General features: G+C 50.2%; 1 protein-coding gene across 6 annotated transcripts in view; it reads right to left on the bottom strand.

The window, feature by feature from the left end:
- Window positions 1–7,177: 7,177 nt before the first annotated feature.
- TPST2 (tyrosylprotein sulfotransferase 2) overlaps window positions 7,178–12,145 on the bottom strand; it is a 47,169-nt gene continuing 42,201 nt past the window's right edge. For 3 of the 6 annotated variants that reach the window (XM_078060832.1, XM_078060830.1, XM_078060831.1), the window contains exon 6: window positions 7,178–7,666. In XM_078060832.1, the coding sequence (XP_077916958.1) occupies window positions 7,439–7,666 (228 nt within the window). In that variant the 3' untranslated portion in view covers window positions 7,178–7,438. Of the gene's footprint in view, window positions 7,667–9,316; window positions 9,366–10,277; window positions 10,396–12,145 lie in introns of all 6 variants that reach the window. The other 3 variants (XM_078060833.1, XM_036105182.2, XR_004921266.2) reach the window with 2 other exon arrangements.

The raw sequence follows: 12,145 nt of genomic DNA, 5'->3' as shown, positions 1-12,145 counted from the left end.
AGAGCGCCTTCGGCTCTAGAGGGGCGGGGCTGAGAGGAGAGAAAGGAGGCGGGGGTTTTCAGGGCTTCTAATGGCTGGAGGCGTATTTCCTGGCCGCCTCGGCTTCCCCTCCGCGCCCTCTAGGTGTGGACGACGCCGAGCCACCTTGGCCTGCGTGGACTCCTTTGCCAGCCTGAGATTCAAAATCTGTAAAATGGGGATATAGGACTAGCTCACTGGGTAGTCGTGAGGAATAGCGTGAGGCAATAGTGGGGCCGGGACCTAGCCTGAAAGCGGGAATAATGAAGGTCAAGACTGCCTCCTGTATCTTTGGGGTCCTTTAGTATAAGCACCGTCATGGGCACAGAGCAGTTGCCTTCTGCGGGAGCTTGAGAGAGTGCAGGAATGAATGGGCAAGCTCTAGAGATCCCAGGTATTCCCTCCAGGAAATCTTTCCCTTCTCTTCTTTTCCAGCCAGTTGGCTAATACATTCATTCATTTACTGATCTAATAGAAACGTACCCAGTGCCTACCCTGTGCTAGGCTCAAGGGATGCTCCCAGGAAATCCCTGGCTGCCTCTGGACTCTGTAAGCACACAGGCTCTGGAGTTCCCATGTCAGCTCTGCCACTTACAGACGGGCCTTGGGCAAGTCACTACATCTCTGGAAGCCTCGGTTTCCTCTTTTGCAAAATGGTTGAGGATCGGTGAGATCAAATATGGAAGCCGTTTCAACTGTACCTGCCACACCATAGGTGCTTAGGAAGTGTTAGCTGTTAATTTTTGCTTATGTTCTTTCTCACTCTCTCCTCCATATGATGAAAAGATTCAAGAGGCAATTGTTAGAATTGCCCTGGACTTCTGGTCAAAGATCTGGATCTAACTTCCTGTCGTTATAAATGAATCAGGAACCTACAGGAAGCCAATTAACTGCCATCTTCGTGAGACAGGCACCGTGACTTCCTGGTCTCTGTATCCCCACTGACTTGTAGTGTCACCATGACTGACACACAGTATGTACTCAGGAAAGAAATTAGAAAGTGAGGTTTCATACAAGAGAAGGCCGGGGGGAGAGAGTCTAACAGACTAAAAGCTTCACCAGGGAGCAGAGTGAGGAAAAACAAGAAGATGAGATAAGCCGTTTTGAGTCTGGGCCTGGAAATGTATATGCAGCTGTTTATAGGCCAAAGCCAAAGACAGAAGTAAGCTTGGTTTCTCTGTAGCTATCTCTCTAGCTTTACAGCCGACGTGGTGAAGCTGCAGTTACTCTGATCACTCTGATCACCAGGGACTGAGGCTCGTGGGTTTGCTTCACCAAATGAACCCTGCCATGTGGCTTCTGGAGAGGGGGCCTTTGTGGACTGTGGTGGGGTCACTAAGAGTACAAGCTCTGATCACATGATCAGGGTGTGCATGCCCAACAATGGGGACAAGTGGACATCACGTGATACGATGTGACAGGATGCCCTGAGATCATAGTATCACTCCTGTGCTGTTCCTGTCAAAAATGCATAACTAGAATGGAATCATGAGGATACATACCTAAGACAAACCCAAATAAAGAGATGTTCTACCAAACAACTGGCCTGTGATCTTCAAAAGTGCCCGTCATGAAAATCAAAGACAGACCCTGAAAGTGCTCCAGACCGAAGGAGTCTAAGGAGATGTGACAGCTAAATGCAGCACATGATTCTGAACTAGAACTTTCTGCTATAAAGGAAGTTATGGGGACAACTGGCAAAATTTAAATGTGGTCTGAGGTTTCCATGGTGGTGATGTGTCGATGTTAATCTTCTGATTCCGCTGGACGTCCTGTGGTTACACTGGAAAATGTCTTTGTTTGCTGGAAATACTACATTTGGGGGGTGATAGGACATCAAGTAGGCAACTTAGCCTCAAGTTATTAAGGGAAAAAAAAGGTTCTCTCTGTACTTAGAATTTTTTTTCCAAGATTTTATTTATTTGACAGAGAGAGAGAGAGAGAGAGAGAGCATGAGTGGGGGGGAGGGGCAGAAGGAGGAAAAGCCGACTTCCTGCTGAGCACAGAGCCTGACACAGGACTCGATTCCAGGACCCCAGGATCATAACCTGAGCCAAAGGCAGACCCTTGACCGACTGAACCACCCGGGCACCTCTAGGAAAAAAAAAAATTTTTTTTTAATGAAGTTACTGGAGTAAAACTTCAGGGATCCAAATCACTTTGCTCCTTCCTCGATGTGGGACGGGGGTAGGTAGCTTTACCTCACTGCACCTGTTTCCCCATCTGCAAAATGGGGATAGTGACAGTAGTGCTCTAAAAGGGTTGTTTTCAGGACCAAAAAAAAGAGGGGTGGCTCAGGAATGCATCTAAAGCTGCTGGCCATAGGAAGACTAATAAGAGCTTAGTAAATGGTTAGCGCTGTTTTCATTTGAAAGACCCAACCTCACACCTCTGCATGGGAGGCCTCTCCACCTCAAAGATCAGTGGTTTCTCAGGATTTCTGGGTTCAAATGCCCGGTCTCCAGAAAAGCAAGAGAGGCAACCAGAGATGTAGATGCCTGACTTCATACCCGTACATCACAGTCTCCCGCCACTGCCCAGAAAAAACCCTTGCTTTGGGACTTGGGGACATCCAGGCCCGTGTCTAGATTCCCAATGAGGTGCTCAGACATGTAGCCGTCCCAGAAGGGTTGCCAGGCAACAAGGCTCCTTAGCAGGAGCCTGACAGGGCCGTGGACACTTGTCAGATGAAGCGGTGGAGGAGGTCAGGCCACAAGGGGCAGGCACAGGCTACCCAGCGAGTTTAAGGACAGAGCCAGGCCGGAAACCTAGGCGCTCAGACGTCCAGACGGGTGCTTCCTCTGCTGCACCACGCCTGGGGCGCCCACACCATTTCTGCCAACTTACCCGAGCTACTACGTAGAGTGAGGCCTGTCTGTCCGGGGTCGCAGAGACAAACCCTCTGCACACATCAGCAAACCTCCCGGGTAGTTTCTGTTACCCGAGTCCCCGGTCCTCATCACCCGCTTCCACAGCCCCATTTCCATACTGCCTTCAAAAGATTTGGGGGGAAAAAAACATCCTTCCTTGGTTACAACTTTAAATAGGTTGGTACCATAGAAACAATCCGCCAGTGGCATTTCGAGGCTGATATATTTAAAGTCTAGCACAAGTACCTTTTCTAGGACGGTGACATTATACAGTTGCACATGGCTTATTCTTAGTTCGAATTTTGTCACAAAAATACAGAGCGTGTCCTGAACCGGGGAGGATTGGAAATCCAGATGAGCTGAGATTAGCTAATCTGGTTTCCCTTGAAATGTTTCATACAGATGGTTGATACCTTACTTATCTTTCAAGAGTTTGTGAAGACTCTATTCTGGCACGCAAGGATCCACAGGCCTGGGTGTCATCTGTCGGGCGAGGGCCCTCACAAGCGCGCAGAGGAGGGGAGGAACCACAGCCTTCATCACTCATTCATCGCTCATTCATTCACTGGTTCCTTCACTCATTCACAAATAATTGGAGCTCCTCGGCATTACCTACTGCAATGTAACAAGTACCTTCCAAACTTCGCGGCTTGGGGCAACAGTGAGCATGATCGCACACAGTTTCTGTGGGCAGGAATTCAAGAGTGGCTTAGCTGCTGACTCACATGCTGCTCCGGGCCCGGGATCTCTCTTGGGGTTGCAGTCAAGAGGTCAGCTGGGACCGCAGGTACCTGCAGGCTTGACCAAGGCTGGCTGATCCGCTTCCGAGGCGATTCGCTCACACAAGCGGCAGGCCGGTGCTGGCTGTCAGCAGGAGGCCTCGGGAACTTGCCACGTGAACCTTTACTTACGGCTGCTGAGTGTCCTCATGACATATGACTGGACTCCCCGAGCGCGAGTGACTAAGAGAGCAGCAAGGCAGGGGCGCCTGGGCAGCTCAGTTAAGCATCCGACTCTTGGTTTCAGCTCAGGTCATGATCTCAGGGTCCTGGGGTCGAGCCCCGTGTCAGGCTCCTTGCTGGGCGGGGAGTCAGCTTCAGATTCTCTCTCCCTCACCCTCTGCCCCTACCCAGCTCACGCTCTCAATCAATCTCTCTCTCTCTCAAAAAAAGAGGAACGAGGTTGAAGCCACAACAAGGAAGTCACACCCTCCATGTCCCTAATATCCTATCGCTGCACAGCCAGCCCTCCTGGGAGTTGCTAGATTTAGCAAGCAAAAATACAGGTTTCCCAGTTAAACTTGAATTTCACATAAACAACAAATAAGTTTTTCGTGTAAGTATGTCCCATGAAATATTGTAAAAGACTGAAAAATTACTGTTTTATCTGAAATTCAAATTTAACCATGAGTCCTGTATCAACCCGAAACCCTATCCCTGTTCAGTGGAAAGGGACAGCGTACAAAAGGGGTGTGAGCCCCCGGAGGTGAGGAGCACTGGGGCTGCTTGGTCGCTTGCTTTCCCAGCCTGTGACCGGTGGTAAATGGGGAGCAATGAGGAATAATGGTTCTTGCACTCATACAGTGTCCGGTCCAGTAAGACCAACTTGAATCCAGTAAGACCAACTTGAATCCAGTAAGACCAACTTGAATCAAATCACCAGGTACATTAATGCAAAACCTTGACCATAAGTAAGTACTTCAAAGGGAAGTTACGGGGGCTTGGGACGGGGATGGTGTTCTCATCAGAAGCACCATTTGTTTCTTAGATTAAGCTTTTGTATGTGACTTTGTGTGTCCTGGGGGGGGGCGGATATGGAAGGGTCTGCCACTGAAAGGGGATGAAACTCTTGAACACACACACGCACACACACACACACACACACCTATGCACAAAATGGTGAAAATGGAACCAGGCCTGTGGTCTGTAGGCTAGTTAACAGCACTGCGTTACGGTCAATTTCCTGGTTTGATATGACACTGCAGTTGGTACAAGATGTCAGTGTTGGGGGAAGCCACGTGAAGGATCCACAGGACCCCGTGTTGTACCTTTGCAACTTCATAGGAGTCTATAATTATTTTAAAATAACGAGGCAACTCAACAGCCCATTGAAAATACCAGCTGTTACCATGGAAACAAGGTCAGATCAGAATAATCCACACTTGTGAACGGGCTTAAGTTGGTGGAGGGCACTTGGTCAAGGGCCAGCCCTAGTGGGTGGGTCGAGGGCTTTCACCCAAAGGAATGGGATTCTCTGTTAATAGTCCTGAAAAGTGTTCCTTGAGAAGAGAGAATGAGGACGGGGTAAGAGATGTCTTCTTGGTTCTTGGCCCAGATTTGGGGCTTCAGGAGGCCTGGAGTAGTTCCATCAGTGGGAAGAACTGTTCCTGCTCCCAAGGCAGAGTCTGGGGAAACCAAAAAGCCTGGGTTTCTTGATGACCAAGCCTTTTGGGGGTCTGGAATCACCGTGCTTTAAACAGTAAAGAGATGTCTTTAGTCTGCACCCCGTTGAAGAAAGGGAATGTTTGGCTAACGTCGCATTTCCCAGAGAGAAATCTCATAATCTGATGAATTCCTATGTTATTTGATGACCCTGCGGGGGAGGCGGATAAACTGGTTTTGATGATGACCGTGCTGGGCTGTCCCAAGACGGCCACAGCTGCCTCTCCCCCACCTGCACTTCTGCATTGTGCACTTGCCTCTGCGCCTCCAAGAGGAGGCATTTCTCTCTTCTCTTGAACATGGCGGGGGGGGGGGGGGGGGGCCCTAGGACTAGGACAAACTCAGTGGCGGTGACACTGGGCCAGGCTTATCCCTTAACTGACTGGCTCTTCCGGTGCTTCCCGCCTCTGGCAACGCCTGCTCTGGGAGAAGCCAGCCCCCATGGAAAAAGCCTGGCTGTCCTGAGGCCGCCATGCTGTCAGGCTAGCCACGTGGACAAGGCCATGCGACAGAGAAGCCCAGGAAAGCCTCTTGACGCTCCAGCCACCTGGGCCCAGCACCAGACGTGGGAACGAAGAAGCCTTCGGATGACAGGAGTCCCAGCCACCCTCTGTGAGAACCACCCAGCTCCCTCCGGCTGACTTCCAGAATGGAGAGATTTAACAACACACTGTGGTAAGTCACTAAGCATGGGGCTGGCCGGTTCTACAGCAACAGACGAGTGGAACGCTGAGTAAGGCTGGGTGTGCTCTGCTCCCCGCTGAGCGGTGACCATGAGCTTCCCGTGTTCAGAGCTCCATCAGCTCCCCCCACCGCAGTTCCAAGACCGGGAGAGACCAGAGCTGCCTCGCACTGCAGGCTCACTGCACACCAGGCCCCACTGCCTAGGTCAACCATCGGCCCCTCCCAATAAACCCCTGAAGTTTTACCTTTCCCATTTTACAGATGAAGAAATGAAGCCCCAAGCCACACAGCCAGTAAGTTCTTAGGCCTGACTCCAAAAATCTATGCTCCAAACCACTGGGAGTCACTGCCTCCCCAAAGCCTGCAAAGCAAGGGAGGGTGGATAAAACACTTTAACCCTTAAAGACAAGAAACTGCTCTGGGCCCAGCTGGTCCCTCAGCATCTGGGGGCCGTGCAGCATTTTGGGGCCCAGGAGGCTGGGACTGTTCACATCCTGTATGTGCCAAAGAAAACACTGGCCCTTGACCAGCTCTTGAGAGATGATCTCTAAGCCTTTGGGATATCCTCTCTAATAAAAGTGTCTTTGCATACCAGGGACCCTGGGCCACACCAGGCCTGATGGTCTATGCTAACAATGTGATTTATGATGGGGCCTGGGATCAGGCCGGATCACTTGACCTCTGCAGGGGCTGGAGACGGAGTACTTGAGATCAGTCATATGGGTGCCCCATGCCTACGACTGATGCCCAATAAAAACGCCACACACCAAGGCTCAGGTGAGCTTTCCTGGTGGCAATACTTGTCACCTGTCGTGGCTGGTAGAATTAAGCGTGCCCGTAAGCCTCCACTGGGTGAGGATCCCTGGACGCTCACTCCTGATCTCCCTGTACCTGCCCTCTGCACCTTTTTTCTTTGCAGATTTTAATCTGCATCTTGTCACGGTAATAAACTGTGACTGTGAGTCCAGCAGTTTGTCTGGGAGTCCCTCTAGCAAACCGCCCATCCCAAGGACAGCCTCGGGGGACCCGACACAGGAGCTCAGGGTGCCCTGCTGAGCACCTGAAATGGGAACCTTGTTCGCCTGTCATCAATCCACCTGAAAAAATCCAACATGGAGGGAAAAAAAAAAATCTGTTCATTCTGTAAAGTCAGGCACAGACAAATGAGTCCCTGTTCACTTTATTCCAATAATTTTTTTTCTCTGAATCTGAGTAGAACTGAGGAAGAATCAAAGAAAACCTCATATATTAAATTCTTAAATAGATTCTTTGAATTGAAAAGTAAGGGTCAATAGGAGAGGCACAGGTGTGGGCCTTGTCCCCACAAACAAAGCCACCAAGGCAGACCTGCAAATTAAGAAAAATGGCAAATCCATTTCTTTAAAAAAAAGTTCTTGAGGGGAAAGATTAAAAAATACCTAAGTTTCAAAAGCCGGACTCCTGCCACACCCTTGGCTCTCCACCCCAGGGGCGTCCAAAGGTAGAGAGTCTCCAGGTTAAGTTTTCAGTGATGCAGCTTTTGCAAACATATGCAAATACATTCCTCGTTAGCAGTCCTGTTTTGGCGATTAATAGCAAGCAATATGCTTGGATTAGAGGTCCGATTTCCACTCGAATGCCAAGTGTCTTCTCTCGGCAACAATCTGCAGAGATCTGAACAGGGAGACAACTGTGTTAGGCCCAGAGGCAGACAGACCCTTCATATTCCTCTGTGTGATATAGGAACGGATGGTCTTCATGCATATTCACAAAAGCAGGTGAGGTGTTGTCAGCAGACCCCAGATGGCCAGAGAGAATTTAAATTTAAAAGTGTTCTCACCCGCATCCCAACCTGCATCCGCCTGACCTCAAAGATAGACTCTTTCTACTTATGTAGAGAGAGTAGTGATGATTATGTCATAAACGCCAATGGATTTTTGGAGGCGAGGGAAGGATCAGCCTTTGTTTCAGGCCAACTGTTTACCAGGGACGAGCTCAAGCACCCTGTGTATGGTATCTCATTTAAACAGTACAGCGAGGAACATATCGGGCTTTTGTCAGCAGGAAGGTGCAAAATTCTACTAAAGAATCTGCAGAACGAGAACGAGGGGAAGATGTCAGGGAGAATCATGGAGACAGGAGCCCTTCCACAGGAGGTTTCTTGCCTCTGGAAGGCAGCAGAACTCTGGGATCTCAGCACCACCCAAGATGGGATCCCTGATAATGACAAGGGCCTGAGGCTGGGGCAAAGTGGATTAAAAAGAAAAAAAAAAAAAAAGATACTAGAAAATATGCCAATTATTTAAAAATATGATCAGGAGACTAAAAATAGAGTCCAGGCTGGAAGCTTCTTCATAGTCTAGAGCAAAAGGGAGAACACCCACGTGAGTTGCTTTTGACCTCTTGTGGGGTCACCCGAGTGACAGAGGAAGTTCACATCTGGGGCCTTAACTCCAGCGCCCACATGCACAGCGAGGGCGCCAGGCTTCCTGGATTCCCACGCGCCCCCCTGGGCCAGCTCACTTCATCTCCCGGCCACCCGAGCAGGCTGACCCGGCTGAGTACCCCTTCTCCGGATGTCACAAACGGAGGCGGGGAGAGGTCTGATCTGAAGTGGGTTCCTAAACCTTTGACTTCCCAAGGTCAGAACGTGTCCCCCTACCCTCGCACAAGATACGGGTGGATAGAACTGCACTTTGAATTGTTCCTCAAAAGCAAACTCTGGAAGAAGATGCCCGGGGGGAGGAGGATGCTGCCACTTGGTGGCTGTGTGATCTTGGGCAAGTCAGGGCCCCCTTTGGGTTCTAGCTTCCTTCTCTGTGTCAGCGGCCATCCCAGGGATCCTCAGCGTTAAAGGAGTAACCCAGGAGTAGCACTTGGTCCAAAGCCCTGGGGGTTATTCTTAGACCAGACCTGCTTGGAGCTTTTCTTAGAACATTAATTGCTTTGGGCCAACTCTATGCTGTTTATAGAAGCAGGATAAACAGACAACATTCTGTGCCAAAATATTCTAGAATCCCACCCCTCACCTCCATCACATGGGTCCCTGGGGCCCCCTTCCCAAAGTCAGACAAACCTTCTGGTTGGTTCTGCAATGATCCCTGCCCCTACCTGATCCAGAGCTAGGAGACTAAGCTGTAATTCTATAAATAGCTCCCCCAGCTTGTCACCATGGAAACCCCCCTTGGGGCTGGGTCAGCCCACCTTGGTGGACACTCCCCCCCAGAGAGGCTCTGGAAGGGCAAGCTTTTCAGGAGAGTAGCTCCTGGGCTCAGAAGGCGTTGGAGGGAGGTGGGGGGAGAGAAGGGAAGCCTGCAGGCCTACCTGGAAATCATGAGCTTCCTAAGTGGGAGGAGGTGCTGTTCTGGTTCACCTGGAGGAAGACAACACACAGAGGAAGGGGTCACAGCCAGGTTGGGGTGCCAGGATCCCACTGCCCTGAGATTGAGCCTCAGCACCACTGGGGAAGGCACATACTCGCTCATGGGGTATTTACTGCACACCTACTACAGGCCAGGTGCTGGGGATGCTGTGAACATGACTGACTTGGTCCTATTCTGCAGCTTATGTGGCAGCAGGCAGAGCCTTTACAAACACATATGCAAGATAATGTCCCCTACACCTCCGGGCAATACAGTGGGCTCATATGAGTGACTTTGGAGCTACTTCAGAGAGGGTGGTCAGGAAAGGCCACTATTAGGGGTTGACATTTAAGCTGTAGCATAATGAAAAATAAACATATGCTCTTTGTCCCAAGTTCCTGGCACTCAGCTCCTAAAACCCTAGAATCTCCGAGTGATAACAAGCAGTTCTTGTATACTAACGAGATGACAGTGTCTCCCTTCAGCATGGGCACTGGTGGCTTAGAAAGACCAAGGCATGACTCTGGGGAGGGGAGAGGAGCTGGAGAGTAAGTTAATACCAGTGATTTAATCAACTGTACCTACTTCATGAATGCTCCACAGAAACCCCTAAATGATGGCTTCAGAAAGCTTCCAGATTGGTGAGCACATGGAGGTGCAGGAGGGTAGGTAGTGTGCCCAAAGAGGGCCTAGAAGTTCCACACCCCTTACCCCGTACCTTGCCCTGTGTACCTCTTCCAAGGCCGTTCCTGGGTCGTACCCTTTATAATAAACCACTAATCTAGGAAGTAAAGTGCTTTCCTGAGTCCTGTGAGTTGTTCTAGCAAATTCTTAAATGTTAGTTGGCTGGGCAGAAATGTGGGTAGCCGGGGAACCCATGTGGCTGGCATCTGAAGGGGGGGGCAGTCTTCTGGGACCAAGACCTTATCCTGTGGGGTCTGACACGAACTCTGGGCGTCACTGCGCAAACTGAAATCCAGTTGGTGTTTGGAGAATCAGGAACTGGTTGCTGGTGTTGGAAAACATCCCATAAGCTGAGATCTAAAAAATGCAAATGAGGCAAGGCACACAAAGGCCTGGCTGGAAAAGCATTCCTGGCAGAAGGAACAGCAAAGACCTGGAATGGGGCGGGGAGGGGGAAGGGGGTGTGTTTGGTGCCTCGCGAATGAGGATTCTTTTTCTTCATTCGCTGCAATTCTAACGTGTGAGCTGCTTTGTTCTGCTTGCTTACTATTTTTCTATCTCTCGGGTTTCAAGGTGATCATTCTAGATGGCTACAGAGTACCCCGTGGAATGCACGTGCCATCATGTATGTAACTATTGCCGTAAGACTGTTTTCCAATTTTTGTGATACCCTGAAGGAAGTCAGGTGCCCCTTGGAGGACAGGGAGGAAGACGAGGGTGGAAAGCGGGGGCCCAATGCAGTTGGCAGGGCAGCTCTCCGGAGCGTGGCAGTGTTCGTGATGACAGGGCATATGCCATTCCTCCACAGTTTGCCCCTAACAGAGCAAGAAACAGTCCCAGGCCAGCCAGACATCTTGAATATGCCATACACCGCAAGAGAATGTAAACTGCTCCGACTCTTCTGTACAACAGTAGCTTCTAGGTCAGGAGTCTCAAAAAGAACCGGACCCTTCTGCCCCCTGATGCCACCCCATAGCAATGTCTTCTAAGGGAAGGGTTCAAGAGTCCCCCGCCCCACCCCAGATAAGAGAGGCAAGATCAAGATGAAGCGCACAGGCCATCATTCGCGACACTGCAGAAACTGGACATGATCTTAGGGCAACAGTAGCTCATAATGCATTCCAGAGAATACTAGGGCACCATCCCAAATGGCAACAGTGAAACCCAAAAGATGGGAAAACACGAAGAACGCAAACCCAAGCAGCTCATTCGATGGAAATGCAAGGAGTGCCAAGTGCCTATTCAGGTGGGCAAAAAAGGATACTCTGCAAAAATGAAAGGTATTCTGGGTGGTGACTAATTCCCCTCACCCCCACTTCTGTGTGTGGCTCTTGTTACATCATCTTTTCAGTTAAAACAGGCAATAAATTAATGCTGACTAATCCTGGCAATATTTTTTTCACAGCGCCAAGAGGATGGGCTGGGTCTCCGACTCCCAGAAAGGGAGCGTGGAGCCCTCCCCAAGGAACTAAGATGGGTGAACAAGCCATGGACCCCAGACAATTAGCATTCATGAATTTGATTATTAAACTGGAGATTGGCACCCCTTCTCTCCCAAATTAATACACAAACTAGAACACCTCATTTAAAGGGGGACTATCATGTCAGTGAAGGGGGCAGTCCTTCTTGACATGACGCACGGACCGCACCCCACAGACATACCCAGGATGTGTGGGAGGCACAGCCAGGGAGATGGGTGCAGGGATTCAGGGGCGTTTGTATGTCTACACTCGCGGAGATACCCACACCCATGTGACCCTTATGGTTCTCGTTTTTTGGTTGCCTGATGAAAATTCCAGGCTGGGTTGTGTTTGGGGACTGCCACTTTATATAAAACTGAATTTAAGGCTAGAGACAGAGAGTTTGACAGAAAGCCCCCACCAATCCCTCCAACTGCTCTCAAGCCAGGAGACAAGGCGATGGAAGGGGCACGGGCAGAAGGGCTGCTCTTTGGCCCCAGCTGGATCAGACACTTGGAGGGCCCCTGGCCCGACCTACCCTCCCCCAACCCAATTTTCTGACGAGGAAATGATCAGCCAGATTAGAGAAGCGAAGTGTCTAAGGGCATCCGCAAGCTAGTGGGACAGTCCAATAAACAGATTTCAGA

This window comes from Halichoerus grypus, chromosome 13 (assembly GCF_964656455.1).
Source record: "Halichoerus grypus chromosome 13, mHalGry1.hap1.1, whole genome shotgun sequence".
NCBI lineage: Eukaryota > Metazoa > Chordata > Mammalia > Carnivora > Phocidae > Halichoerus > Halichoerus grypus.
Note: the sequence above shows the minus strand (reverse complement) of the source record. Positions and strands in the feature narration are given on the sequence as shown.